Source organism: Filicampus tigris, chromosome 19 (assembly GCF_054856515.1).
Source record: "Filicampus tigris isolate MCC_2025a chromosome 19, RoL_Ftig_1.0, whole genome shotgun sequence".
Lineage (NCBI taxonomy): Eukaryota > Metazoa > Chordata > Actinopteri > Syngnathiformes > Syngnathidae > Filicampus > Filicampus tigris.
The window spans coordinates 169,671-196,009 of NC_141235.1; the positions used below are offsets into that span (position 1 = coordinate 169,671).

General features: G+C 54.5%; 6 protein-coding genes across 17 annotated transcripts; 2 read left to right on the forward strand and 4 right to left on the reverse strand.

Moving 5' to 3' along the window:
• The first annotated feature begins 144 nt into the window (after positions 1-144).
• Positions 145-4,828, forward strand: ptenb (phosphatase and tensin homolog B). The gene is made up of 9 exons (XM_086016068.1): positions 145-725; positions 2,165-2,249; positions 2,341-2,385; positions 2,462-2,505; positions 2,834-3,072; positions 3,344-3,485; positions 3,596-3,762; positions 3,892-4,131; positions 4,290-4,828. Exons 1-9 carry the CDS (start codon positions 647-649, stop codon positions 4,476-4,478), a joined length of 1,230 nt encoding a protein of 409 aa, XP_085872194.1. The 5' UTR covers positions 145-646; the 3' UTR covers positions 4,479-4,828.
• Positions 4,806-8,175, reverse strand: rnls (renalase, FAD-dependent amine oxidase). 2 transcript variants are annotated; one of them, XM_086016069.1, is made up of 7 exons: positions 7,932-8,175; positions 7,330-7,435; positions 6,706-6,848; positions 6,397-6,555; positions 5,436-5,613; positions 5,187-5,365; positions 4,806-5,108 (listed from the first exon to the last, which is right to left on the reverse strand). In XM_086016069.1, exons 1-7 carry the CDS (start codon positions 8,080-8,082, stop codon positions 4,870-4,872), a joined length of 1,155 nt encoding a protein of 384 aa, XP_085872195.1. In that variant the 5' UTR covers positions 8,083-8,175; the 3' UTR covers positions 4,806-4,869. The 2 variants fall into 2 exon arrangements, with proteins under 2 accessions (XP_085872195.1, XP_085872196.1); XM_086016070.1 differs by having other exon boundaries at positions 5,436-5,627; positions 7,932-8,170.
• A 322-nt stretch (positions 8,176-8,497) lies between these two features.
• minpp1b (multiple inositol-polyphosphate phosphatase 1b) lies at positions 8,498-13,389 on the reverse strand. The gene is made up of 7 exons (XM_086016061.1): positions 12,231-13,389; positions 11,173-11,364; positions 10,878-11,072; positions 10,698-10,795; positions 9,938-10,068; positions 9,716-9,849; positions 8,498-9,643 (listed from the first exon to the last, which is right to left on the reverse strand). Exons 1-7 carry the CDS (start codon positions 12,871-12,873, stop codon positions 9,390-9,392), a joined length of 1,647 nt encoding a protein of 548 aa, XP_085872187.1. The 5' UTR covers positions 12,874-13,389; the 3' UTR covers positions 8,498-9,389.
• Positions 13,390-13,502: 113 nt separating this feature from the next.
• Positions 13,503-23,352, reverse strand: bbs1 (Bardet-Biedl syndrome 1). 5 transcript variants are annotated; one of them, XM_086016059.1, is made up of 7 exons: positions 23,227-23,352; positions 16,630-17,031; positions 16,327-16,509; positions 16,044-16,175; positions 15,755-15,861; positions 15,567-15,687; positions 13,503-15,136 (listed from the first exon to the last, which is right to left on the reverse strand). In XM_086016059.1, exons 2-7 carry the CDS (start codon positions 17,008-17,010, stop codon positions 14,312-14,314), a joined length of 1,749 nt encoding a protein of 582 aa, XP_085872185.1. In that variant the 5' UTR covers positions 17,011-17,031; positions 23,227-23,352; the 3' UTR covers positions 13,503-14,311. The 5 variants fall into 5 exon arrangements, with proteins under 5 accessions (XP_085872185.1, XP_085872183.1, XP_085872182.1 ...); XM_086016057.1 differs by lacking the exon at positions 23,227-23,352 and adding an exon at positions 17,930-20,923; XM_086016056.1 differs by lacking the exon at positions 23,227-23,352 and adding an exon at positions 17,943-20,920.
• On the forward strand, positions 18,780-23,037 carry lipf (lipase F, gastric type). 3 transcript variants are annotated; one of them, XM_086016065.1, is made up of 11 exons: positions 18,780-18,926; positions 19,825-19,961; positions 20,103-20,214; positions 20,633-20,909; positions 20,991-21,100; positions 21,206-21,342; positions 21,516-21,662; positions 21,744-21,815; positions 22,268-22,336; positions 22,397-22,507; positions 22,578-23,037. In XM_086016065.1, the coding sequence occupies exons 2-11, from the start codon at positions 19,830-19,832 to the stop codon at positions 22,698-22,700; spliced, it is 1,290 nt and encodes a 429-aa protein (XP_085872191.1). In that variant the 5' UTR covers positions 18,780-18,926; positions 19,825-19,829; the 3' UTR covers positions 22,701-23,037. The 3 variants fall into 3 exon arrangements, with proteins under 3 accessions (XP_085872191.1, XP_085872193.1, XP_085872192.1); XM_086016067.1 differs by having other exon boundaries at positions 20,711-20,909; XM_086016066.1 differs by lacking the exon at positions 18,780-18,926 and adding an exon at positions 18,933-19,079.
• Positions 22,864-26,243, reverse strand: ankrd22 (ankyrin repeat domain 22). 5 transcript variants are annotated; one of them, XM_086016075.1, is made up of 6 exons: positions 24,801-26,243; positions 24,243-24,434; positions 23,842-23,949; positions 23,644-23,721; positions 23,469-23,567; positions 22,864-23,361 (listed from the first exon to the last, which is right to left on the reverse strand). In XM_086016075.1, the coding sequence occupies exons 1-6, from the start codon at positions 24,819-24,821 to the stop codon at positions 23,284-23,286; spliced, it is 576 nt and encodes a 191-aa protein (XP_085872201.1). In that variant the 5' UTR covers positions 24,822-26,243; the 3' UTR covers positions 22,864-23,283. The 5 variants fall into 5 exon arrangements, with proteins under 5 accessions (XP_085872201.1, XP_085872198.1, XP_085872202.1 ...); XM_086016072.1 differs by having other exon boundaries at positions 22,864-23,377; XM_086016076.1 differs by lacking the exon at positions 24,243-24,434 and having other exon boundaries at positions 22,864-23,377.
• Positions 26,244-26,339: the final 96 nt, after the last annotated feature.

The window sequence follows — 26,339 nt, forward strand, 5'->3', positions numbered from 1 at the left end:
GGCAACCCTGCGAGTTCGCACGCTTTTCCAGCTAGTAGCGTCAAGGTCCACTGATCGACGTGGTAACAGGAAATGACCCTTTCCTTCTGCTTACAAAACAAAAGCTTAGTGATGAAAAGTGCCGCTGATCTCTTTATTGCGAAAATCCGAAAAGGAAGTATCTCCGTATCGTAACCGCCACCGCCACCTCGACTCGGGTCGGGTCGGGTCGCTTTGCTCGCTAGCCGGACTGGCGTTTGGATCGCAGTCTCGAGTCGTCGCGCTCGCCTCAAATCACGGCGAGCGAGGTCGCCAACACTCGCTCCTTCCCACCTCGGATGTTCGGCACTTGACGAGGGAGGAGGGCGGTGGAGGACCTGGAGGGCCAGGCTCCAAGTGCGAGCAGGCTGGAGGCCCGAACGCTCCCGGCGGTTGTGAGCCAGAAAAAGGGCCGCTACAGCCGGGCCGTCGGGCAGCTAGCGCGCCGACGAGCTCGCGTCTTCTTCGGGCGTCTACGGTCGAGAGCCGCCGGGGACCGACGGCGTCTGCTTGTCTGTCCGCCTCTGCGACGTTTGCTCGGCGAACGGCGGGCTTGCGGTGGCCCGCGGACGTCCCGCCGTGAACGTCCGCCCCCTCATCCCTATCCCCGTCGTCAACCTCCGTCGCCATGGCAGCGCTCATCAAAGAGATCGTCAGTAGAAATAAAAGACGGTACCAGGAGGACGGCTTCGACCTGGACCTCACTTGTATCCTTTCCAGGTGCCTGCTGCTTCTGCTTATGGACAGGGTGCTACCTGGCTAATGCTAGCCGCGGCACTTTGTGGCCCGTTGTGGAGGAAGCGGCTCGATCGTGTGCTAAGCTAACCTCGAGTGGCACTAAGATCACTTCATGAAGAGAATCGAATGAAATATTACTTTGCGGCCAACGGAGGTGGAACATAGTTTTTGGCCTCACCAAATTAAAAGACGGATTTTGAGAGTAGGAATAAAAGTGAAGGTACAATATCATCTGTTGTCGAAGAAGTCAAATGTTAGTGTGGAGCAGTTCTGGTCGTGGATTTGTCACGGAAGAAGAATTCACCTCGTTTAAGCAACTGAGTCAATTGAGCGTTTCTCCAAGACTCGAAATAACTTTCTTGCAAGAGCGGTTTTGCTAATCGCATTTCTCATTCATCAATTCTCATTTTGAGGAGCATTTTCTTTCTTTTTTTGCTAGTTGGGGACCCCAAGCAATCGTTGTATTAAACTATAAAAATATGACAACGTAACGGGGAGTTGACTGAAGGCAGCAGCTATCCTCTGTTCAGTCTGGCCAGTATTTGATACCCAAAACACAGAATTAGCCGTATTGATGGTTGGTATTATTATTAACCAAAAACCAACCACCTGTTTCACCTTCTTATAGCAATTAGGCTGTCATTTTGTCAAATGCATTTGGGCATGTTAAGAAAACAAAAACGTTCACTTGGTTCTACGGTTTTTGCATTCGAGACATGCTTGCTAAGTTGGCAGAGACCTGTCACCGTCGCCTTTGCATCTGCAAAGATGTGTAGAGAAACACTCATGATTATATTTGACCTGAATTCAATCCCACTTGAAACTTCAAGCGTAAAGTGGACTTGAGTGACAACAGCAATAATGGAGTCACGCAGCCCTTCAGCTGTGACGCGCGTCAATGACGTGATGACATCTTGAGTAGACGTCCCCATGAAATGATGTCATCGGGTAAGGAGGTCTCCTTTCCCCAAAACATTTTGACCTCCTCCCGCCTCGCTCGATTGGATTCCCAGCGGCAGGTGCGAAGGTGCGGCGCGAATGCGCAACAGGTCGGCCATCTGTGATTCCTAATGACGTCACCAAGAGGAAAGACATAGGGGATGCCTGCACAATCTGTGCTGTGCATGCAGAAGATTAGAACATATCGAAGGAAGATAAATGCAATAGTTTCACATGGTCTTGTTGCAGGTGAAAGGATGGGCATAGCCAGTTAGTCTTATCGTACTGCTTTACTTTGGATGCTCGGGGTGGGCGGGCACCCCCCACCACACTGCCAGCGCCGCTTGTGCGTTTGGTACCGTTTGCTACGGCAGCAGTAAGAGGCGCGGCGCAGCGCTCGTGGCGCGAACAGCATGGAGGGACGACGCAAGGGTTCTGTGAATTTGGTTGTCCTTAGCCAGCCCGGCAGACATCTACCCCAACATCATCGCCATGGGCTTCCCCGCCGAGCGTCTGGAGGGCGTCTACAGGAACAACATCGACGACGTCGTGCGGTGAGGACGCCTTGTTAGCTGCCGAAGTTCTTTTCCCCCTCCCAACTTCCTGTTGAGCGTTGCGCTGACGTCGCTACTTTGCGTGATGCAGGTTTCTGGACGCAAAGCACAAGAGTCACTACAAGATCTACAACTTGTAAGCGCAACACACAACACACACACAACACACACACACACACAGAATGACGAGAGTTGCTTGTGCGCGTTGCCAGGTGTGCGGAGCGACACTACGACACGTCCAAGTTCAACTGTCAAGGTAAGATGATGCCATAAAAGCTCACCCAATGGGATGGCGGGCTGTCACATGATGGCTCCTCGGGCTATGCCCCTTTTTTTGTTTTTGTTTTTAACTTGAACTCCCATCCTATCCTGAATCAAGGTATGGGATGGGATATTTGATTTCCTTTACACTGGAACCAGGCGTGGGGCGGCATTTTTTTCCGTGGGGCGGCATTTTTTTCCCCGTGGGTTTTCACTCGCGTGTCGCCCTCTAGCGGCCGCGCAAAACTTGCTACGCAGGAAAGGCAGAGTGCGTGACGTAGCCTAGCCTAGCGTAAGCGCGCCACGTGCGTCTCGCTCCCCAGTGGCCGAGTACCCGTTTGAGGACCACAACCCGCCGCAGCTGGAGCTGATCAAGCCGTTCTGCGAGGACCTGGACGCGTGGCTGAGCCGCGACGAGCAGCACGTGGCCGCCATCCATTGCAAGGCCGGGAAAGGCCGCACGGGGGTGATGATCTGCGCGTACCTGCTGCACCGCAGAAAGTTCCGCGAGGCTCGGGAGGCCCTCGACTTTTACGGCGAAGTCCGCACGCGGGACAAGAAGGTGAGCGGCAAACGCACACGAACGTCTTGGCGCAAAGTCAACCGCGTTTAGCGTGGCGGCGACGTGACCTGGAACGAACGCATTTGGGAGAAATTGTTTCACTCCTGCTGCATTTCATCTCATTAAAACGTACCTTTGAAAAGGATCCCATAGTCGTATTGGAAATATCTGATGAGGAAGGCCTCTTTTTCAAGGTCCGTTGCTGTCCGACAGTGGACGTCTTGGACAAAAGTTTGTATGAACCAAAGTGTGCGTGTGTGCGTGCATTTAGGGCGTGACCATCCCCAGCCAGCGTCGTTACGTGTGCTACTACAACACCCTGCTGAGGAACAGACTTCACTACTCGCCCGTGGCTTTGCTCTTCCACAAGATGCTCTTTGAAACCATTCCCATGTTCACCGGGGGCACCTGCAGTCAGTACACGCGCGCGCGCACACACAAAGCATAACTAGCGTTAGCATGCGCACCCTCACCTGGCTCTTGCGCTGTCTCACGTTGTCGCCATGCCTGGTCCTGCACGCAGATCCCCTGTTCGTCATCTACCAGCTGAAGGTGAAGATCCACACGTCCAACCCGACGTACACGCGACGCCAAGACAAGCTGATGCTCTTCGAGTTCCCGCAGCCGCTTCCCGTGTGCGGCGACATCAAAGTGGAGTTCTTCCACAAGCAGAATAAGATGATGAAGAAGGTGAGGAGGGGCATGGCCGGCGGGCGGGCGGGCGGCCGGCCGTCTGGCCGTCTCGCCGGGCGGCCGTCTCTTGGAGTATTTGGCGGGGTGGACTGACTGGGCGATGTCTTTCCTCCTCCTGGCTCTCAGGACAAGATGTTCCACTTTTGGGTCAACACCTTCTTCATTCCCGGGCCTGGCGCTGACCCGCAGAAGCTGGAGAACGGCCAAAGCGGAACCTTGCGGGACGCCGGATCCGACGCGACTCGGCAGAGCCAGGAAGGCGGCGTCAACGATGACGACGACTTCCTGGTTCTGACTTTGATGAAGAACGACCTGGACAAGGCCAACAAGGACAAAGCCAACAGGAACTTTTCGCCTAACTTTAAGGTTGGTTTCAATCATTGCCTTCTCCTTAATCGCGTCACGGGGGCTTTCATATGGTGGACCTCCGCCGAAAACGCCAACTTAGTCAGTCACTGGGGAGCGGGGCCCACCTTTCGACTGGAGGCCGAAGCAGCCTGATAAGTGTGCGACCGCTCCTTCAGGTCAAACTGTTCTTCACCAAGACGGCAGAGGAAGGCGGCGGCGGCGGCGAGCGCGAGGTGAACAGCGCGTCGGTGACGCCGGACGTCAGCGACAACGAACCCGATCACTACCGCTACTCGGACACCACCGACTCGGACCCTGAGAACGAGCCCTTTGACGACGACCGCGACCAGATCACCAAGGTGTGAGCGACCCGTCGGCCGCCCAAGCTCCGAGACCGCCGCGTCCGGAAGCCGCCCCGGTCAACGGAGGCAGCGTCGGACGGCGCTTCCGTTACCTTCCGCGACTCGGCTTTCCCTCAGAGACTTCAGTGCGTTTGCTTGGACACTTGGAGCAGAGTTACCGGGAGCGGCGTCCATTCGGAAGCAGAGACGCATTTTCAAGTCGGGGAGGGGGGGGGGGCAGTGAGGGAGCAAAGCTGATCTCAGGTTCGGGGTCCAGAAAACGTGTCCGAGTGGAGCCTCGTCGCTTTCTGTTTGTGTCTTTGTTTTCCAAAGGCGTCAAACACTGTCCGGTGAATAAAGAAAATATTTATGAAGTAGACAGAGTGTTGCTTTCAAGCGAACAATTAGACAACAACTAGACAGGAAGTGACGCCTTCATGTTATTGACACAGTCCAACACACAGACACGCTCAGTCAGACTCCCCGCGGAGCAACTTCCTGTCACATGGCGCCTTTGAATGCATTGAGCGCGCTCAGCGCTGAGGCCAGGCAGCCATCGAAGTTGGAGTGGGTGAAGGCGTCGCCGGCGCAGACCAGCAGGGGGCGCTCCGACAACGTCATGTGACCCGGGCAGCCCGCCACCGCGCTCGCCACCTGACCGACACGCGCCGGGCTCTTAGTGTGAAAGGCTCGGCGTCGCCATTCGGAAGGCGTTTGGCGTGCGAGGCTCACCTGCGAGTACCTCCACTTGTGGCACTTGATGCTGATTGGCTGAGGCAGCGCAGGGAGGAGCCGCTTCAGCTCCCCCAAGATGATCGGCCGCACTTCCTCGGCATCCCGCTCCAGGTTCTGCAGACCGAAGGGAGCGCCGGTGTGGACCACCAAGGAAGGCCCCAGGCCCGCGTCCTCCTCTGGACACGGCGAGCAAGTCGCGGGTTATCGACGTCATTTTCGCCGCCAATCGAGACGTGTGGGCGTCACCTGCGCCGCGTTTGCGAGACTCCACGGTGGCGTAGCAGATGATATGGGAGTTGTCGGCACCGTTGTAGTTGTTGTAGTAGCGGACGGCCCAGGGCACGCCCGGGTCGGCCCCGGGAGGGAAGAAGAGCGCCAAGGCGAAACGGGAGGAGTATGACACGCTGCGCAACAGCTCCCTCTGCTGGACAGATAAAACTGACAGAACATCTTAATATACATACTGTATATACTGTGAGAGCAGTCATTATACGGATGTCACTTTTATTGCGCTCTGGCAATGACATCATCGACTAAAAAGATTATTACTTGCTGCTTGAGTGTCTAATAAAGGTATTTTGTTTCTTAAAATTCTGTTGTGGGTATAGTTTAATGTCACTTGTTTCAGATAAATGAATGAGAAACAGCTGGTGGACCGCCGAGATTGTCCTGTGTGGCTCTCGCGCTGCGTGTGTGCCTGTGTGTGTGTGTGTGTGCGTCGAGCTGTCATAAAATACATACATATTATTTTGTATTGATTATTTTTCTAAAATGCTGCAATGTTGTTTTGTGAGTATACATTTATTTATGTATATGGTGCTGAATTATCTATTCCCTTTTGATTTGGTTCGGTACGGCCAACAGACCAGGAAACAAGGCCAAAATGCACAATAGAGCACAATAGCGCACAATAGCGCACGACGGCGCGTTATACCCGTCAGCGGCTCAATAGTTGCAATCTGGCAGCGTAGAGGCCATGTCATTAATCAGCTTCAACCTTTGTCTAGGGAATCAGATGCCATTGAAATTGGCACTTTGCTTCTTTCTACACACTGACTAATGAAGGCTGGCAAATGAATTTGGAGCGGCGTGTTGCTTTGAGGCCATCCAAGGCATTATCTTATTTCTATTTTCCAGCGGTTCTCCGCAAGGCTACTACTTGAGCAAGGTCAAGAAAAGTCGCCGGAAATCATTCAAGCGGGCTCACCGTCTCCCAGGTCGCCCTTAAGCTGCAGAATTTGCGGGACGGGGATGGTCAAGAGCACCGAGTCAAAGTTTTGGCTGCCGCCTCGCTCGCTGTGGACCTCCCAGGAGGCGCCGCGGCGGTACAAGCCGCTCACCTGATGCTCCAGGAACAAGTCGGCTCCTAGACCGCCACACACATGACAGAAGGGTAGGTATCGGGGGAGTTTTGTGCCGGGGGGCCGCAGTCCGGATGGCGACGCTCATCACGCAAAGAGCAAAAAAAAAACCAAACAAATAATGATCATAATAATCATGGCGCAATCGCGCTCACCTGACTGGCGCAGGAAGTGTTTGACCACGCTGCTCATGCCCAGCGGCGCCACGTAGTCGACGCTGCCGTCTTTGTGCCGCAGGCCCTCCACGGCGCAGTCCAGCGGACGCAGGACGCCCGCCGCCAGCAGCTCAGAGTAGAAGCTGACAAGCGTGTGGGACAAACACGTGGCTCTCAGACACGCAAACCTTCGGGACGCCCGCTTGGGATGCAACCGTATGAAAATCTCACGCTGCCGCCTCTTCAAGTCGAAATGTCACAATAGTCATGACGCGGCGGTCCGAATGATACGCATGCAAACATATGACAATGAATGTTGTCAAATTAGCCAAGAAGAGACCATTTCTCAATGGGCCGCTTAGTTCAGGTGAGATTGTTGCAGCCGCAAGAATGGCATTTGGGAGCTGTCCTAATGCTTGCACGCTGCTCATCAATGCAGTCGAAGGGGAGAAAAAAAACAAAAACAAAACCGCACAAGAGCGTGTGGCCAATAGCGCCAGTCGTCCTCACTGCGCGGCAACGATGACGGTGTCGAGCTGTGAGCTTTGGATACGCTTGCATCCCCAGTGCGAAGGCCGCGCTCGGGTACGACTCGTTATTTCGTCTTTTTTGTCGGGGTCTTACTTGTGGTGAGTGCGCGCGTACTCGCGCGTGGCCGAGATGTACTGAGCTCCGAGGTCAGCCGAGTGGCACCGAGGGTCGGGAGGGCGGAATGTCGACATCCTTCCGCCTGCCGCCGGTGCAGTCAGCAGCGCCCGTGCGTAAAGTAGGGTCAATTATTAGCAGCGTAAAATAGGGCCAAGTGCCCAGTAGGGTGGTCCTTCCGACGGGGTCAATTTTTGTCGGCTCCAACCCCCTGAATTTGTTGGAGTAGTTGGGTAAAACTCCCCTGGTCAAAATGTTCCCAATTCCGACAAGATTTACCCCTGCCTTGATGATCTAGAAGTTTAGCCTCATCTCGTTCTTATGGCTGACAAAAGGACAATAACATCTCCGTGCTAAAGTTTCAAATGCTCCTTGTTTCCGCTATCCCACTCTGTCCAGGATGACAATTTCCAATTTCAATTTTAAGGAGGACCACCCTAAATTGCCCAGCTTCGCATATTTAACCACTCATTCCACCCCGATGCCGTGCAGTATTTCTATGCCATTTCACAGAGGGTCTGAAAAAGTCCGATCCAGTACTGAATGAGTTTTAGTGTGTCGGCCGGCATGCGTCGACTTACCGACTCCGCGGGCTTTGTCCCAGACGACGATGTGGACTTTTTTGTCCTTGAGCTCTCTCCTGAGCAGGTAGGCGCACATGCTGCCCGTTAGGCCGGCGCCCACCACCAGAACCCGACTGGACGCGTCCAGCACCCGCGACGGCGACGACATGTTTGTACCGACTCCTCGTCCCTTCTCTCCAAGCTAACAGGAACAGGGTACGCGGCTACAGGAAGTGACGTTGGTCGGAGACACGCCGCCTCAGCTGAAAAAAAAAAACCCCAACACAACAAAACGAACAAACAAAAAAATAGGGACATACAAAAAGACGGAACTAAATAGTTCGCTTTGGTTTGATTATAATATATTGTTGGCCTTGAACCATAATAACTTTGAATTGAAAAAAAGACAACATTCGGAAGAGGACCCAGGTTTTGTTTTTTTGAGACGTCGTATGAAAAATGTTTTCAATCAATATTTATCGTAGAAAAAAACTAGTACCGGACGGACGTCGAAGTGATATTTCCTACTTATGGAATCGCTAAGATTGGTGTCCTTCCCGATGGAAAATGCGTATGCTCCCAAGTCGAAAGAATACAACAGCTTCCTGTTTTATTTGAAGTTGAGAAATCGTCAACTTGAGTACAAGCACAAACAAAAGCGTGACTGGCAGCCGCATTAGTGCAACCGTCAATCAAGCTCACAAATAAAATGCGTGAAAAGATTCCGGAACAAAACAAACATGAACCCATTCACGCTCACACCCGGCACTCATTTTGAAAATGCACGCAATCACTGCTTTCTCATGTGGCTGTGGTTGGGCCAATCCATATGCATTTGGATAAGTGGGTTCAACAGCTTCCTGTATATTTATTGATCCAATTTTTTAAAAATGATCATCAGCCCAACTGTCAATCGAGATAACAATTCAAAAGTGTTCACGCAATAACAACAGCAATGTTCAACCCTCATCCCCGTAGAGTAGACCCTTACTGTGAAAATACACCCAATTACCAAGAAAGCTTTTGTGGTGAAACAAGAAAAGTCTCCTTTTCAGCCAGCGTGCCGGCGCCGCGACAGCAACGTGCCGGCTATGATGGAGTGCAAATGACAGAGAGCGAGGCCCCTTGAAAATGGTCATAAGTGTAGTTTTGTTTCTGCAGCAGAAAATAAGCCTTACAATTACCGCTTGCGACAAGCCATCATTTTTCCCCACCGGCTCTTTCAAAACGGAATGAAAATTGTTGTCGCCTCACCCGGCGGCAAAGGGTTGTGGAGGCGGGTCCTCGGCATCGCCTACATGGTACGGAACTAACGTTTCTGCGCTCGTAACGCAGGACGCCAGCCTTGGAGGCGCCAGAAGTCACATAGTCGAAACATCGGCGTGAAATTGTCAGCGCGCCGATGGGCCGCCTTTCGCCGATGGGCCGCCTTTCGCCGATGGGCCGCCTTTCGCCACGTGGCCTTTGGCGGACCGATCACAGCTCCGTGTTGGGTCCGCGCCCGCCGGCCCCGCCGCTGCACGCCTTGTAATAGTCGCATCCATCCAGCAGGTGGCGGTACGCCGCCCGCACGTCACGGTAGAGCGGCGCGTCCTCGTCCGGCAAGCCCGGGAAGCGAACGGGCTCCTCGTTGACCAGCAGCTGCAGGCGGGGGCCTCGCGCGCAGTCCAACAGAACCAAGAGCACATTGGCAGCGTACGGCACCAGCAGGCTGGAACGGAAACGGCGGCCTGCAGACGGCCAGGGGGGCGTGACGACGGGTTCGGGGCGGAGGGGGTCGGTGCGGAACGGCATCGTCTTACCGTGCTGCGTGTGGTAGTTGTCAGCGGCAGGCGCGGTCTGGTCCTTGTATAGGCCCAGCAGGCCGAGGAAGGGGAGGAGCGTCTCGGCGTGGCCAATCAGGATAGAGGCGGGATCCGGGGGCCTGTCGGTGGCCCTGCGGACCAATCCTTTGGTATTAAAATCTTTGCCGCTCGTCCTTCGGCGTGCGCCGAGCGGCTTTATTGTCGCGGCGTCCGCCTGACCTGCGCGGCCGTCCGGCCTTGTCGAGGGTCCTGAAGACGTGATGGAAAAGCGGGCAGCTGGTCAGCAGGTTGATGGCGTGGCCGTGCGCCCGCTTCCAGAACAACTTCAGGTCGCACTTGTACTCCAGAACCTGGCGGCACAGGGAGGCCCGCTCGTCAACGCGCCGCCCGTTCATTCGGAGTGGCGCAGTCCGGACGGTTTGGTCCCAAATGTCGGCGTAAGTGTTTTCATGCGCGTCGAGCGGATCAACAATCGACATAAACGACCTCTCTCGTTCTCGTTCTCGTTCTCGGAAGAAAATCTCGAATCTCGGAATGGGCTTGAGTCCGAATATTCCGAACGGGGTGTTACGTGAAGCTTTTTTAATCCGATCGGGCATTTCATCCGAATAGATGAGTCCTTGCAAACGTAGCCGCATAGAGTGCATCTGCTAACGACTACAACGCATACTCTGCAAATACTCGACAAACAGTAGACGTTCTCCATTTGAGAAGAAAATGCTTCAACTTGTCGGCCATTTTCCTTCCTCATGGTTTGTCATTTGTACTGGCAAAGTGCGCTGATGTTGTGCACCGGTCAAGTTATTTCCAAGCCTGAAATTCACAGCGGAGCAACATCAGACCTTTACCCGTGGAAAAGTGTCACTAGTGGGTCTCGTCGTCAGCGGTAGCGGATGAGCCCCGAGTCAAGTTAGGCCCGTCCGTGCATGCGATTGTGTACGTTTGTGCCGCTGTCCTCGTGCGTTCGTTCGGCTCGTACCTCGGCGTCGCCGGGCTCAAACAGGAAGCACCAGGGCGAGTGCAGCGACTTGATGGCCAGCTCGTAAGAGCAAAGGAAGAACGCCGCCTCCAGGAGATCTACGCGAGACGCGCTCGGTTATTATTTGGACTTTCTTCTCCATCTTGTATGTGGGCGTGTTGTCGTGGTCGCCATGGTAACCTGCCGTGAAGTCACGGAGAGGAAGGCCCAGTTTGTCGGCCGCTTTCTTCCTCAGCGCCTCCATCTCCGGGCCGCTCTTGAACTTGTGGACCTCGGCCAGCGCCGTGCGGTTCTTTTCCACGCTCTCCACGTAGCCATGGCAACCGTCATAAGCGCGCAGCAGCCCGTCATCCACTCGGTGGCGGTAGTGCACCGCTACCGGGAGGGACAAAGACACACGGGAAGCCGTGTGAGCTTTTCTTTTTGTGGCAGGGGAAAGTTACGTGTTATGTGTTATGCGGCAGGGGAAAGTTACGTGTTATGTTGGCTCTGACGTGAAGTCCTTCCTGGAAGGCCTCGGCGCTGCTCACGCATCGATGCTTGGAGCTGGTCAGCACGTGGACGCGCCCCCCGCGCACTGACTCCTCCCCCAACAAGGACGGAAACAACGTGGACAGACGCGTCGCCAGCTGCAGCAGATCCTCTCGGCCTTTGGCCGCCAGCTGACCTGCGACAGGTGCACAATGGCTCCTTGGAGGCCTACTTGAACATATAGCGAAGCGAATCACACAGTCTTTGGGGGGGGGGGGGGGGGGGGGTTGCGTTGAGCCTTAGGCTTGATTCGTCAATTCAGTGGTTGGTTAGTCCAGTGTTTCCCAAAATTGAATGAACCAATGAACCTAGTTCACATGGGAGAAAATGTCACTGCACACCACTTTACAAAAGCTTTACCAAAAGTGGAAAAGGTTATAGAGTAAAATGAGATATATTTATATAATATCTATTTCGATGATATTTATTCATATGTAAATATATCCTGTATATTGATATATAATATCTATTTAGATTGCATACATATGTATTTCATTTTCGTGATGGAGTTTTTGTCCCTTTGTGTGACAGCAGGGTGGCGCTCCAGCGCCCTATATTGACGAGCCGCCACAAGCCAATGTATTGTTGGTTGGTCGATTTAGCTGTCCATTTTGTCATGTCATCTTCCAAAGCGCTTCTCCTATATAGGGTCGCGGGGAGTTGCCGGAGCCTATCCCAGCCGTCAACGGGCGAAGGCAGACTACACCCCGAACTGGTCGCCAGCCAGTCGCAGGGCACACACAGACACTGTCACTGAGCGGGAATCGATCCCACGCTGCCCGCACACAACTCGAGCGTGTGTACCGCTACACTATCAGTGGACGCTGTCCATTTTTTTTACCCCAATTAATCAACGAATCCATGTGTTTTTTTTATTGTAAATGTCCGTCCTTTTACTCCCAAACAAGACTATTTCCAATGGACGGTGCAGAAAATGCACAAACATAAATCGTTTTTTTCATTGACCCAAAACAAAAGAAGACAGAATAGGTCAATACTCACCGTCCAAGTCTTCCGTGTACCACATGTCCCAGCGGCGCAGTGCTTCCCGGCTCCAGGCCGCGGAGCCTTCGCCTCGTTCACCTTCTCGGGCTTGTTGGGCTTCTAGGGCGTGTTGGGCTTCTTGGGCGTGTTGGGCTTCTTGGGCGTGTTGGGCTTCTCGGGCGTGTTGGGCTTCTCGGGCGTGTTGGGCTTCTCGGGCGTGTTGGGCTTCTCGGGCGTGTTGGGCTTCTCGGGCGTGTTGGGCTTCTCGGGCGTGTTGGGCTTCTCGGGCGTGTTGGGCTTCTCGGGCGTGTTGGGCTTCTCGGGTTTGTCGGCGTTCGCCTTCGGCTCGTCGCAGCAGGTCGCTGAGCTGGCGCATGGCGCGGATGTGCTTGGCGGTCGGGTAGCGGCTGCCGTGGCGGACGACGGCGCTCAGGTGCACGGGGGAGCAACGCTCTCCGCTCGGGGTCCTCAGGAGCGAGCCCGGGTCCGTGTGGACCCGGGGCCCGCCGTTGGGCTCGGCGAGCAGCCTCCGGTAGGCGGCGGAGTCCTCGTAGCGGGTCTTGGAGCCGAAGTGGGCCGCGAAGTGCGGCACGTCCGCCGCCGAGCAGCCGCGTCGGCTGGCCAAGATCCCAAAGACGACGGACGTGACGACGAACAGCATCTCTCCGGCGGAAGCGACTTTTTTTGGTGCCTTTTCGGGCTCGTTCGACTTTCCGCAAAGTGGCGCTTCCGTTCGCTGATGAGCTTTCGCGTTGGTGCCCTTTCAACTCTCGTGTTTTCTCGGCTGTTGGGCCCAACCAAAGGACACCCTGCAGCCCTCATTCAAGTGTACTCGTGGTGCAAGCAAGTGCACGTATTTGGTTCAAGCCCAACGACAATTCCAGAAACGAGACCGTGCCTGTGCCGTCATCGACTTACGCTTCTGTGTTGGAGCTGCGGCGCCGGCTGTTCTTTTGTCAATTTTGCTACTTAAAATCATAATAAAACTGCAGTAAAGTTAAAAACTCGGGCCCGGGCTCCAAGTCTCTGGCACCTACGGTTCCATCGTTTGCGCTATTATTTGCGCCACTGCGGAATATTGTGCGGCGCATGCGCCAAAGGTCGCAAAGTACGGCGATTGCACTAGGACGAAATACCGGGGTTGGGCCGTTGCCGACGCCAACTATTCCGTTGGGGGATTTTTTTTAAGGACTTGTCTTTCCTTTCCCAATACTGTCGGATAATACACATCGAGCGATGGTTTAACATACGCATACTACTACTACTCGTCATAAATTGGTAAACAATGGGTCAAACTGTCATGTCAGTAAGTTGTTGTATTTTTTTCAAATTGTTTGTGCACAACCAGCAACGTGCAAATAGCAGTGTTTAGGAGTAATTAATACACGTAATTTGAATGTCCTAAAAAGCAACAACAACAACAGAAGATGAAGGTGCTGCACTGCTTAGGAGTAATTAATACACGTAATTTGAATGTCCTAAAAAGCAACAACAACAACAGAAGATGAAGGTGCTGCACTGCTTAGGAGTAATTAATACACGTAATTTGAATGTCCTAAAAAGCAACAACAACAACAGAAGATGAAGGTGCTGCACTGCTGCATGTTGGTTTCGAGTTGATGATCAATGTGGTCTCATTGATGCCACAGTAACATTTGTGTTATGAAGCGTGTTGACGGTTATGACAATGATAGAATTATAGTAGTACACACCATATATAATATAATATTGATGAAACCCGATGACTAATTGGATACATGTTTATGTTATGTTGGATACGTGTGTATGTTATGTAGTTAACTGAAAAGTATCACTTAATGTTTGTCTCGTCTCCGTACAAGCAAATGATATATTTTTCCTACCAAAATACACACACTGACTTCCGCTTCCTGTAGTCCAAAATAAAAGCTCAAACTAAAGCCAGCAAACAGACGATCGATGGCTGTGCTTGTTGAAGTCCTCAAATGCCATTCATCAACATTGCCCACTTTTGGACGCTATCTTTTTCAAAGGAGCAGATGGCGTTAGCTCCCAGCTTGGCCCGGAAAGCTACGCTAAAGCGAGCCAAACTACGCTGAGGCGAAGCTAAGTCGAGCGTCTCAGTTGATTCCCTCGCTGACGGGCATGTTGATGTGCGCGGTGAGCAGCGGCGTGCTCTGCTCCTCGTGCAGGATGAAAACTTTGATGATGTCAGAGATGCCTTTGTCACTAGTGCACTCCACCAGGGTCTGGATGGGGTAGACCAGTCCCGGCACCAGCAGCGGCATCTTCAGGAACGGCTTCCTCATCCTGTACAAGCTGCGGTCGTAGAGGAAGCTGACGGCCAGGTTGAGGACGGGCCGGCACGCCGCCGTGTTCTGAACGTTGAGCGTGAGTTTGAAGGACGGGCCCAGACCCTGGACCACGGCGTTCATCTTGAGCGAGCGCCCGGGTCCGGACGACACCGGCGTCAGACTGGAGTCCAGGGCCTTGGCGTACGCCTTGGCCGCCGCCAGTCGCAGGCGGATCAGGTCCATCTGGAAGGCTCGGTGCATGGCCGTGCCGTTCTCGCGCTCCCTCAGGGTCTGGTCCACGTAGAGTTTGGTCTTCTTGGGCACGTTGAGACGGACGCTCTGGGCCGCCGGGGGTCCGGGAGTACTGTCCCGGTCTTGGAACTCCACCGTCCTCTTGAGGATTTTCACCAATAGGCCGCCGCCCTTCATGGTCATGATGAGGGTCCCGTCCTCGCGCCCGTAGCGCCCGAAGCAAATGGCGGTCACCGTGTCCGGGGTCTTGATGCTGCTCACCAGGTTCTTGTCCCTGTACAACTGGACCTCGCAGTTGGCAAGAGCCACCAGGACCCCGTGGAAACCTCGAGCGGGGAGGTCCATGCTGGCCATGGTGCAGATGGGGGCCGGTAGGACCACCTTCCACAGCTGCTTACCCTAGACAAGCCACACGAGACCCTCGAGGTTTTGGATTTCATTTGCTCGGACAAGCAAACGTCTGAACAAAAGAATTGGAAAACCTAAACCTGAAGAGAAGACGAGATGAACTACAGCATCGAGACCATCAAGTCCCTCTCAAGTACTTTGACCGCTCAATCAAGTCCTTGGATCCCCTGAGGGATCTGAAGTCTACATCCGACTCGATCAAATCTTCAAAGCCACTTTAGACCCATGGGTTGCTCAGACCTCGACGAAAGAAGCCCCCAGCGGAACAAGCGGGACACTATCTCGGTCCAACAATTGACGCGGCCAATCAGCATGGGGACATTTTGGGGACTCCTTCGACTGCCTGAAGTCTGTCAAGATTCCCTCGAGTCGTCTTCAGACCGCCACAAGTCAAGTCTTCAAACCACGAGTCAGGCCTTACCTTCTGGGTGAATCCCCGCAGGTTCTGGTCCGCGGTCCCCACCACCACGTTCTTGCCGACCCTCACCAGGCCCACAGGATGCGACGACAGCTCCACGCAGTACTTGGCTTTGTCCGAGTCCCTGCGAGCAGACGCAAAGAGCTCAGGACCGTCCGGAAGCGGCGGACCCGTCCCGGCGCCGGGCCGACCTGCGCAGGATGTAGATGTTCCCGTTCCGACACGCCGCCGTGATGCGGAACTCCACGTCGAACTGACCCGTGACGTCCATCATGGTGGGCGGGGCCGGCAGCGCCACCTGCGGTAGCGTCACGTGCGAGACACTCGGAATGCCGGCGCAAGACAGCCACGCATAAGCAAACCAGAGGTGAGGCCGGGACGGGCAGAGAGCGAGGACGGACGGAGGGATGGACGGAAGGACGGAGGAAAGGAAGGGCGGAATGAAAGCAGCGCAGGCGGGACGGGCAGGCGCACGGCGACCTTAGCGAGGATGACGAAGGCCTCGGGGTCGAGCACGTAAAGATGGGCGCTCTCGGTGCCAATCAGCAGGCAGCTGACGCCGTCCTCGTCCGCCGTGCTTTTCTTCAGCGTGCCCATGCACGTGATGACGGTCTGAGGACCAGAGAACGCGTCGTCTACCCGCGGGCGGGCGGGCGGGCGGGCGCGCGGGGCGCGCGAGCGGGCGGGCGGGCGGGCGGTTGGGCGCGCCTACGTACCTGCCGTTTGATTGGCTGCGGGCGGGCGGTTGGGCGCGCCTACGTACCTGCCGTTTGATTGGCTGCTGTTTGTGCAGCTGGACAAAGTCCTCCAGATGCTGGTCATCCAGAGACAGGAAGCGGAGCGAGCGCATGGACAAGGGCACGTCGGCCTTCTTCCGCAGGCTCTCCAAGGTCTCCTTGACGGCGGGGGCGTCAATGTGCCCCTCGCTGGCCTGCTGCCACACGTCCTGACCAATCACAAGGCAGCGGCTGTCAAAGAGTCAGCAATCCCGCAAGGTCTTGGCGACATGTCCCAAACATCAGCGGCAGCCACACGTGGAGCCGCACGCACGCACGCACGCACGCACCTGCTCCAGCGCGTTGACATCCAGTCCGGGCAGCGTGAACTTGAAGTAGGGTCTGAGGTTCTTGTAGACGTACACGCAGGGTCCGGACGCCACGGCCACGGCGGGAACGCGAGGCTCGTGCAGGTCCATGAAGAAGGCGGCCAGGCCGCACGGAAGGTCCAGCAGGACGCTCTCGCTGCTCAGCGCCGTGCCGCCGTACACCTTGAGCTTCATGGACGCCGCCGAGGCGCCGCCGCCGCCCAGGTCGGCCACCACCAGGCGACCGTCCCCGTCGCCGCTCAGGTCGGCCAGCGCCACGCAGGAAGTGAAGGTGCGCAGGCCCGCCACCGGGTCGTAGTGGGCCTCCAGCCACTTCCCGTCTTCGCCGCTCCACTCGCTCATGACCGGCCGGATCGCGATGACCTGACGTCCACACATAAAGACAATCGGCTTGTCGCCGTTTTTCAAGGACGCCGAACGCCCGTCTACTCCGACGTTGTCGGCCTAAGACGTGATCCTTCCCGAGTGGATTCATCTCCATCTCAGATGTCTCGTCTCAGGTAGTACGCTTCGGCACATTTCAGCAAAGAGTTGGAGTTTCGACTTTGCGTTTTCTCTTTCATTTTGACGCCAACGTTTTCCCGTTTGGTGAAAATCAAAATATGGCTGCTCTGGTTCCTTGCTCGAGCTGACCGCCAGTTGCGTTTTTACACGGCGTTCACTCCACGAACTGCGTCGTGTTTTCAACTAGCCAACTTTCAACTAACGCACTTTCAACTAGCTCGTTCAACACATACGTGCGCGTGTGCTGCTGGAGTGTCAGCTGCCTACAATTGTCCCGCCTTGCTTCCCTCATCATCAAGTTGATCATCGAAGATTCACCCCCTAATCTTTGCCCTGGGCCCAAAAACGGTGCCCGATTGCCCATCTCCAATCCAAAGCCATGCAAAGGCGCCCTCTATTGCCATCTAATAGTCATTACAGTTATGTCGTACCTTGGACAGAATCAGAATGGACGAGAGCCTGTTCCTCGCCTACCCCTTGCGAAGCCGACATGGCAAATATACAGTTACAGTAGACGCTTGGATTTCACATCGACGGCAGTCAATGAGTTCACGCCTGGCAACATCGTCAAAGACAGGACAAAAACACAGCCATCATTTAGCCCGCAGGTTCTAAGCAGACGAGACGTGGCCCCTGGTTCTGCCCAGTCGCGAAGAACGTGCCCGCCACGGTGCCCTCAAACTCTGCTGTGACAGCCATTGGGATTTAGGAGAGTCTCGGAGTAGTGCTGCCACCCTCCCCACACCCATTTACCGACCTCGTTCTCTCACCGTCGTCAAGGAAACCGTGCAGCAGCGTCTCCCCGGTGGCGCCGTTTCCCGCGCTTCCGCAGTTGAGGACACCGCGTCGTCGAGTAGTTTGAACCCAATCAACAAGAAAATTGCTAAAGAGACACACCGTCGCTGTTACGCTTTTAATATCGCTGCTGCTGCTCTTCTAATCCATAATCCGCTTCAAGATTTCAACTGTCCCCTTGTTGCGGCGTCATTGGCACGCGACGCCTGGATTTGCGTCCATAGAGGTGACAACCACTAGAGGGAGCACTTCATTGGAACTCGTCGAATACTTGGGCGTTTTTGGCACGGATCGGTTTGTTTCAAATAAACATCACACACACGTGCAGTAACGATCCAAGCCGGCAGTTAAACGGGCTCACGCACCTTTACTGCGCTGCGTCTGGTTGAGCCTTAACACTCTAAGCGCCCTCTAACCAGCAGCATAATTGCACCAAGCACCATTTACAGTATGCCTCTCTCTAACCATTTCCCATCTTAAATCTTTTGCCATCAAACGGAATATTTTGATTGAAAAAACGCTGCCGCCTAAAGGGTTCACTTTCATTCATATCGTCCAAGCTAAAAGTAGCAAAGCAGAGCACTCTTTCTTTTCGCTAAACGTCTCATCTGTTTTCACAAGTTAAACGTGTAATGTGAAGAAGGTGGCGTTGATCGAAAAAGACTTCTTAGCCTTTGGAACTCGCCGCGCTGCGGAGACGACATGGCGGCCATTGAGCGCGGGAGGGCGCTCTATTCACACATTTTCTTCTGGAACAAAGACGTCAACATTTCGTCATAAGACCAAGAAAGGAAGTACAAAACCATTTAGAATCCAGTCCCATGTTTTTCATCGGGGCCTGTTTTTTATTTGATCTTTTATTCTTTTATCTACTCCCGAATCGGTGGGCACAGGAACTTTCTGTGATGTCACCGCCGGTGTCACATGATCAGAATTCAAGCTCCTGAGCTCAGCTTCCGGTGAGTGATCGCCTCTTCTCAATAGCCTCCCAAAAGTCCTTTCAAGTCGCGCGGACGTACAACGCGCCGTCTTGAATCGGCCGTGAAACCGATTCCGCCTGTTTGCCTGCTCACCTTTACGTCAGCTCCGTGGCGAGTTTGTCCACGTTTACGGCACGTTAGCGCTGACGTCGTGTTTGCTCTCTCGTTCTGCTCCTGACGCTCGACTGGGGAGCAGTCCCAAGTTGTGCCCAAAGTCGGCAGGGATTCGTGGGTGTTGAACTCGAGTAGAAATCGGAACAGTTATCATCCCTCTTTATCCTTTTTACTTTGAATTTTGTCTCTGAATTTGGGACTTTGTGTAAATCGTAAACAAGAAAAAATATGATTTGCAAATCCCTTTCGGCCTATTCAATTTAATACACCACAAAAGCAATCTATTTAATTCTTTCAACTTTGTGTGCGTGCGCAAAGGGTTAGCCCTCTTTTTGAATTGGATGCCTCAACCCTGAGGCCAAAAGTTGGGACGGGGCCATGTTTACCACTGTGTTATATCACCTTTCGTTGGAACAACACTCAATGAGCCTTTGGGAAGCGAGGGCGCTCGTTGTCGAAGCTTAGTCGACTTTAGCGATGCTTTCCTATTTTTGCTCGCCAGTTGCCGGCCGCGCATGTTTAATGGCAGATAGGTGCTGCGTTTTTGCCGAGCTGCGCCTTTGTCTTAAGTTGGATTTGTAGCTGTTTGAAGTGACGATGCCGTTGCGAAGCGCTCCGACAACGCTGCTGGCCCTTTTTCGCCAGTGCCGCCCGCGGGATCAAAGGGCGTTCAGTGTTGCTTTTCGGCCTTGCTGCTCACGTGCAGAGATTTCGCCAGAGGATCATGTACTGTGTGTGTGTGTGCGTGCGTGCGTGCGTGCAGACGGCATGCGGCGTGCGGCTTGTGCGCTTTGTGCGGTGCTGCTGTGCAGTGTGACCCTGGCCGACCGGTCGCCATCAGCGGGGCGTCGCTCTTTTGGCACCCGGTCGCCGTTGGACCCTGAAGTGCACATGAACATTGTGAGTGACACACACACACACATTTGTTTGGGCAGGCATTGCAGGAGGACTTTTTTGGTTACAACCCAGGTGTGAAACTCACAGCCCGGCTGGGGGTCGGATCAAAGCAAATTTTGTGTGCGTGTGCATGCGCGTGCGCAGACAGAAATCATCCGTCGGTGGGGCTACCCGGCGGAGGAGCACGAGGTGCTGACGGAGGACGGCTACATCCTGACGGTCAACAGGATCCCTGCGGGACGCCAGCGCAATCCAAGTCAGTGCGACAAACCCCGGCCCACTCTCTCCAATCAACCGCTTTGCCGTTATTTTGGGGCGCACATCTTGGAATTTGGAAAAGTGCTATTTGCTGACGCGACTCGGGGTAACCCCCAAGCCATGTTTGTGTTGCGATAGCAGTTGCTTGTAGGCTGACAACACAGCGCAAGGATGCTAATGGTTAGCCCGCGTGCCTCCGGGCTTTCCCGTCGTACGTTAGCATCAAGCTGGCCGAGGCTATGGAGTCCTTCCAATCGGGCAACAAGTCATGGTTTTTGTCTCCTTGGTATGAGTTTTGCGCTGAGCGCAAGATTCTTTTCTTGTCGTCGTCGCTGCTGCTGCTGCTGCTGCTGAGGCTTAGTTTGCCACTTGAGCTGAGAGTGGCAATAAAGCGCTCAATGCCTCTTTGCGGGTAGCTGCCGGGCGCGGGCGGAAAAGCCCCAAAGTTGTCAGGCTGGTGTCAAAGGTCACGCCGCGGCCTTGTGCCGGCGCAGGTGCCCGAGGTGCGATTTTCCTGCAGCACGGCCTGCTGGCGGCCGGCAGCAACTGGATCAGCAACCCGCCGGCGTCGGGCCTGGGCTACGCGCTGGCCGACGCCGGCTACGACGTTTGGCTGGGCAACAGCCGGGGGAACACCTGGTCCAGGAAACATCGCACGCTCACGCCCGACCGCGACGACTTCTGGAAGTTCAGGTACGCTGGCTCGCGCTGGCAGCAGGCAAGCAGGCAAGCAAGCAGGCAAGCAAGCAAGCAAACGTGTGCGCGCCTCTGCAGCCATGACGAAATGGCCCTTTTGGATCTTCCGGCGGTTGTGGACTACATCCTGAAGGTGACGGGACAGCAACAGATCGTTTACGTGGGACACTCCCAGGGAACCACCATCGGTAAAGCGCGCAGCGTTATTCGCGCATGGTGTCCTTCAAATGAAACGCTCACATTGTGCGCACGCGTGTGTGTGTGTGTGTGTGTGTGGGGGGGGGGGGTTGCAGCCTTCATGGCGTTCTCCAGGCTCCCGCACGTCGCCACCAAGATCAAATTGTTTGTGGCCTTGGCTCCGGTGGCCACGGTGGCCTTTCCCAGCAGCCCCATGAGCAAACTGGCCATCCTGCCCGAGTTCCTGGTTTGGGTAGGAGCCATCGCGACCGGCGCGGGAATCACTCGCTCGTTCCCCACTTTGTCCATCGGTGCCACTGCAAATCGCTTTGAGGAGTCAGGAATGGCGCACAAACGCAAAGGCGGCGCCGTAGCTTGAGGCCGGCGAGTGACGGCCAATGGCGCTTTTGCACCCGCTGTCCTCAGGAGCTGTTTGGAAGGCGGGACTTCCTGCCCCAGAGTCACATGATCGAGTGGTTCGCCGAGCACGTTTGCGCCAAGCACCTGCTCAACCAGTTGTGCGGGAATCTTTTCTTCGTCCTGTGCGGCTTCGACGAGCTCAACCTCAACATGGTGGGTGGCCCGCCCCGACCCCCCGCCCCGACCCCCCGGCCGACTTGAGCTGAGCCGTCGTTTTCTGACGTCTGCTTTCAGTCTCGCACGGCCGTCTACACCACGCACTGTCCTGCCGGCACGTCCGTCCAAAACATGCTGCACTGGGCGCAGGTCAGCCGGCCTCGGCTCGCCGTCTTTGTCCAGGCCTTTCACGCACTTTTGCCATTCAAGGGGAAGTCAAGTCAAACGCGTGCCTTACTCCAATATGCGCCCCCGCCAGTCCAAAGTGCGACACGCCGTTGCCTTTGCGGAATACGAATCAAGCAGCAAAATGACCCGGGGTTGGGGGGGGGCGATTTGCTCGCTGCGGGCAGAAAACGACACTTAGAGCTCAGCTTGCCAAGGTCACGTGAGCAAAGCCATTCGTTAGCCCGAGCAACCGTGATGTCATTTTCAGTCGACGGCAACTGGCCCCCACGCCGGAGCACAAAGGCTGCGTTTTGCTGCTTCGTTCGTTTCCCGCAAAGGCAATCGGTGATTTCCAGCGGCGGGGGCGCATCGCGCGCGGCCGGACTCCCCCTTTCAGGGCGCCGCAAATCAACCGAGCGGCCGTGTTTTTGCAGGCCGTCGGCAGCGGGAAGCTGTCGGCGTTTGACTTTGGTGCGGCGGGCAACATGAAGCATTACAACCAGGTGAGTGAGCGCCAACGGCCAACGCGAGGCAAAGGTGAAAACTTGCGGTGTGCTCCGCAGTCCACGCCCCCCCTCTACCGCGTGCGCGACATGAAGGTTCCCACCGCCATCTTCTCGGGGGGACGCGACACGCTGGCCGACCCCAAAGACGTGGCGCTGCTCCTCACGCAGGTCGAGAGACGCGCCCCCTCCTGCGTGCGTGCGTACGCGCGCGCGTCTGACGGCTTTGTGTGACCCGCAGGTATCCAACTTGGTGTTCCAGCAACACATTCCCCACTGGGACCATCTGGACTTCATTTGGGGTCTGGACGCCCCCCAGCTCATGTTTCCTGCCATCCTGAAGCTGCTGCAGCAGTACCACTAGAGGGCGCCGCTCGCTCGCTGGCTGGCTGGCTGGCTGGCTGGCTGGCTGGCTGGCTGGCTGGCTCGCTCGCTCGCTGCACAATCACCACATAAACTTGATTGGCACACCGAACTGGGAAAAGTCCAGCAAGGCGCCGGGAACGCTTTTCATCTTCGTGACAAGCTTTCGTTTGTGTCTTTTTATTTGCCCGTCAAGGTGACCTTTTCATTTGCCCAACAGTGGACACGAGAAGCGTCCCCGCTCGAGTTATTAGCATCGTGACGCTAAATGGAGCTAGCACATTCACGCGTCATATTTTACATTAGCCGTTGATTTCATAAATGCATTTGAAAAGAAATGTGTACGTTGTACGTCGGGCTTGACGAGTTTGGTTCAAGGCGCGGCCTGCAGTTTGTACTTTTGCTTATCTTTTACTTTTGCTGTCGTCCATGTGGATGTGAATGACATTCGAGTGGCCAAAGAAACATTCAATTCGAATTAAGTCCGTGAGTACGACAGCGACCGAAAAGGGAAGAAAGCCACCAGCCTGCAGTTTTTGGCTCACACCACAGGTGGCGCCAAACCCTCGTCCAGATGGCGAGCGTCACTGCGTCTTCCTCAGCAGCCTCACCACCTTGGTGAACTTTAACCTCATGGCCATGTCCAGCGGCGACTCGCCGTCCTGAAAACAAGACGTCCTAATTGCGACCGGAACACCGCGTGAGCCTTTGGAACCCGCGACGACAACAACATCAACGCGTCACACGGCGAGAATGTGAGAGCACGTACGTGGTTCTTGGCGTGAGGGTCGGCATCTCGGAGGAGCAGCAGAGGAACTAAATGCTGGCGTTTCCTCAGACAAACGTAGTGAAGGGCGGTGTTGCCTTTCTGCACGCGCACAAAAAACAAGGTCGCAGACAAGCTCGCAGACAAGCTCGCACATGCCCCATCGTGGCCAACGTACGTAGTCGGCCGCATTGACGTCCACGTCGCTGTCCAAAACTTCCTTCATCAGAGCCTCGTTACGCCTTTGCTTCTGTAACTACGCGTGCACGCGCGCGCACGCACACACAGACAGACACACACACACGCACACACGTGTCACAAGACGATGCGGCGCGGCGGTGTCGTGCCATGTGATGTCATCATGCCGGCGACGTGCCAGGAGGAAGTATCCCAGGAGGAGGATGGGCATGAGGAGGAGGATGATGAGGTGGTCCAGAAGGGAAAAGTTCTGCTTGGCCACGTAGTGAAGACACGTGCGACGCTTCTGAAACGCAATGACGTCACAAACACAACTCAAGTCAAAATGCAATCAGAACGAGATGAAGAAGCCACCTCTGCGTTGCTCCGTGACACGCGTCGCAAAATCGGCGACAATGTCAACTGTTGTTGGCAAATGTCGCTTTTGGATTCAACAAATCTTTCGCGCAGGGTGACAAAGTTACTGAGCGATGAGAGGCTGAGGTCGGAGCCAATTGGACAAAAGAAGAGCCGGGCGTGCCGGGCGTGCCGGGCGTGCCGGGCGTGCCGGGCGGCCGAGAAGCTGCAAGCTCAACCGACCTTGTTGCGCGCGCGCACGTCCGCGTGGCGCTCCAACAGGAAGGTGACTGCGTTCAGGTTGCCGCCGCGACAGGCGGCGATGAGGGGCGTGTCCCCGCTGACGTCATCCCGCGCGTCCACGCTGCTCGGCTCGCGGGCCACCACGGAGAAAAGCTGCTGGACGTCTCCGTCGTACGCAAACTGACAGGCCGGCTGCGCCAGGGAAGGCCCGATCGGGTGAGAGCCAAGACAGAAAGACAGACGGATAAAGAAACAAACGCGCGCGCGCCTGCGCGCGCACTGCAAGGCAACCGCTTGTGTGACTTTCATGGCAAACGAACCCGCTGGACCTGTTCAACACCCGCGCATGCACGCTCTCGCTGCTTCAAGGCAAAGTCAAGTTTCAAAAGACACTTGGGGGATTACGAACGGCGTGCTCACTGTCGTTTTTTTTGCCGATTTTCCTCGTTTTAAATCTTGACGCAGGTGGCTTTTGGCCTTCACTTCACTGACTGACAGTGCGAAAGAGGAAGCGCAGCTTGAGAGCGTGAAAAGGGCAAAAGTGATGAGCGTTCTTACCTGCGAATACACCTTGCCCATGTTTTCGGCAGGAAAGGCGCATGCAGGGCGTCGACAACGCTTCCTGCACTTTCAAAATAAAAGACACTGGGTGTGTCCCGGTACGTAGGCTGCATCCTTCAGAGGCCGAATTTGAAGGCCGCATGATGTAAGCAATCCGGCGTTCGTTTCCACGGAGACGGGCCCCGCCCGAGCGACACTTTTGGAGCCTCCATTGCTCCGCACAGCTTCTGACGCTTTTTGTGATTAGGCTTACGTCAAATTTCCACGCCCCGATCTTTTTCAACGTTTTGCTTTTGAATTTAATCTCAAGCATGCCCAAGACAACTGAAGAAAAGCCACGAAATATTTTGTAGTCAAAATAAAGTTGATGAGAAAAAAAAGCACGTGTTTTGTTTTCCTGGCAGGTCAATTCAAAGGCACACTTTGTACTACTTAAATTGACTAAAGGCAACAACAATCACATATTCCAGGCAAACTCCCTAACTAACTGAATCTTTTTTTTTTCAAAGTAACAAAAACTTTCTCATTAAAAAAAAAAAAGCTCGTTTTTGGTCAGTGTGAGTTGAAAATGAAATCACCTGAAATCGGGAACGCTGAAGCGGCTCCTCCGCGCCTCTTGGCGGACTTGCGGGGGTGTTGGCTTCCGCTGGCTCGGCATTCCCATTTGGAGTGCATGCATGGTGAGGCCTGCGCCTGCGCCTGCGCCTGCGCCTGCGCCTGCGCCTGCGCCTGCGCCTGCGCCTGCGCCTGCGCCTGCGCCTGCGCCTGCGCCTGCGCCTGCGCCTGCGCCTGCGCCTGCGCCTGCGCCTATTATTATTGTGCGTTAGAACACAGGTGTGGGCGATTGCGCTTCGCTCAAGCATCCACTTGAATGTCGTCTGCTTCTAAACCTGACTCAAGGGGAAAAAGTAATCTGTACAAAGCGTTGTGCACCGGTTTTTGCTTGGCGCTCCTTTCTCTTTTCTTTTTATTCCCCCGGCCACCGGCAAAGATCTTTCCATTCGGTTTGACTACTGACATCAAAACGTTTCCTTGCTCTTGCGCACGGGATAGAAAAAAAAAAAAATATATATATATAAATAAATCCGCTTCCTCCCCGAGTTACGAGTCAGTCAGTGAAGTATAGAAGCGATTACTTGATCTTAAAAAGTACTTTTAAATTTAGAAAGTACTTAACAGTATTGACGTATTCTTTTCTTTTCCAAGTGGATGCTGCATCAGACTAACAAAATCCCTTCGTTGTAATCTTGCCTACATTTGAAAGAAAATTGATTACCCATCTTGCTATTTTATGATGAGGGACTTTGGTTTTGTTTTATGCAAAAACATTTTAATCAAAGTAATTCAAGATCATTTTAATTGTGTTATTTATAATACATCTATTTACCAAATATCTATTACAACAAGATCGTGTATGTATAAAAATGCTGCATATTGACAAATGAATAAATTGAAATAATTGAGGGAGAATTGCAGACATTTTTTTATGCTAGAAATATTCCATCCCTAGTCAAATGTTAACGCCCCAACATCGCA

Coding starts and splice junctions, on each gene's coding strand:
- lipf (XM_086016065.1), top strand. CDS start 19,830: ATGCGGCGTGCGGCTTGTGCGCTTTGTGCGGTGCTGCTGTGCAGTGTG. Junction 20,910..20,990: donor GACGACTTCTGGAAGTTCAG/GTACGCTGGCTC, acceptor GCGCCTCTGCAG/CCATGACGAAATGGCCCTTT. Junction 21,663..21,743: donor ACGAGCTCAACCTCAACATG/GTGGGTGGCCCG, acceptor GTCTGCTTTCAG/TCTCGCACGGCCGTCTACAC.
- minpp1b (XM_086016061.1), bottom strand. CDS start 12,873: ATGCTGTTCGTCGTCACGTCCGTCGTCTTTGGGATCTTGGCCAGCCGA. Junction 9,850..9,937: donor AAGGCCGGACGGCCGCGCAG/GTCAGGCGGACG, acceptor ATTGGTCCGCAG/GGCCACCGACAGGCCCCCGG. Junction 9,644..9,715: donor CAACTACCACACGCAGCACG/GTAAGACGATGC, acceptor GGCCGTCTGCAG/GCCGCCGTTTCCGTTCCAGC.
- ankrd22 (XM_086016071.1), bottom strand. CDS start 24,551: ATGAAAGTCACACAAGCGGTTGCCTTGCAGTGCGCGCGCAGGCGCGCG. Junction 23,950..24,242: donor ACGTGCGCGCGCGCAACAAG/GTCGGTTGAGCT, acceptor ATTGCGTTTCAG/AAGCGTCGCACGTGTCTTCA. Junction 23,722..23,841: donor TCCTGGGATACTTCCTCCTG/GCACGTCGCCGG, acceptor GTGCACGCGTAG/TTACAGAAGCAAAGGCGTAA.
- rnls (XM_086016069.1), bottom strand. CDS start 8,082: ATGTCGTCGCCGTCGCGGGTGCTGGACGCGTCCAGTCGGGTTCTGGTG. Junction 7,436..7,931: donor GGACAAAGCCCGCGGAGTCG/GTAAGTCGACGC, acceptor CACCGGCGGCAG/GCGGAAGGATGTCGACATTC. Junction 5,614..6,396: donor TAAGGGCGACCTGGGAGACG/GTGAGCCCGCTT, acceptor TTATCTGTCCAG/CAGAGGGAGCTGTTGCGCAG.
- bbs1 (XM_086016059.1), bottom strand. CDS start 17,010: ATGAGCGAGTGGAGCGGCGAAGACGGGAAGTGGCTGGAGGCCCACTAC. Junction 15,862..16,043: donor CCTTCGTCATCCTCGCTAAG/GTCGCCGTGCGC, acceptor ACGCTACCGCAG/GTGGCGCTGCCGGCCCCGCC. Junction 15,688..15,754: donor AACATCTACATCCTGCGCAG/GTCGGCCCGGCG, acceptor GTCTGCTCGCAG/GGACTCGGACAAAGCCAAGT.
- ptenb (XM_086016068.1), top strand. CDS start 647: ATGGCAGCGCTCATCAAAGAGATCGTCAGTAGAAATAAAAGACGGTAC. Junction 726..2,164: donor CTTCGACCTGGACCTCACTT/GTATCCTTTCCA, acceptor CCAGCCCGGCAG/ACATCTACCCCAACATCATC. Junction 3,486..3,595: donor GTTCACCGGGGGCACCTGCA/GTCAGTACACGC, acceptor TCCTGCACGCAG/ATCCCCTGTTCGTCATCTAC.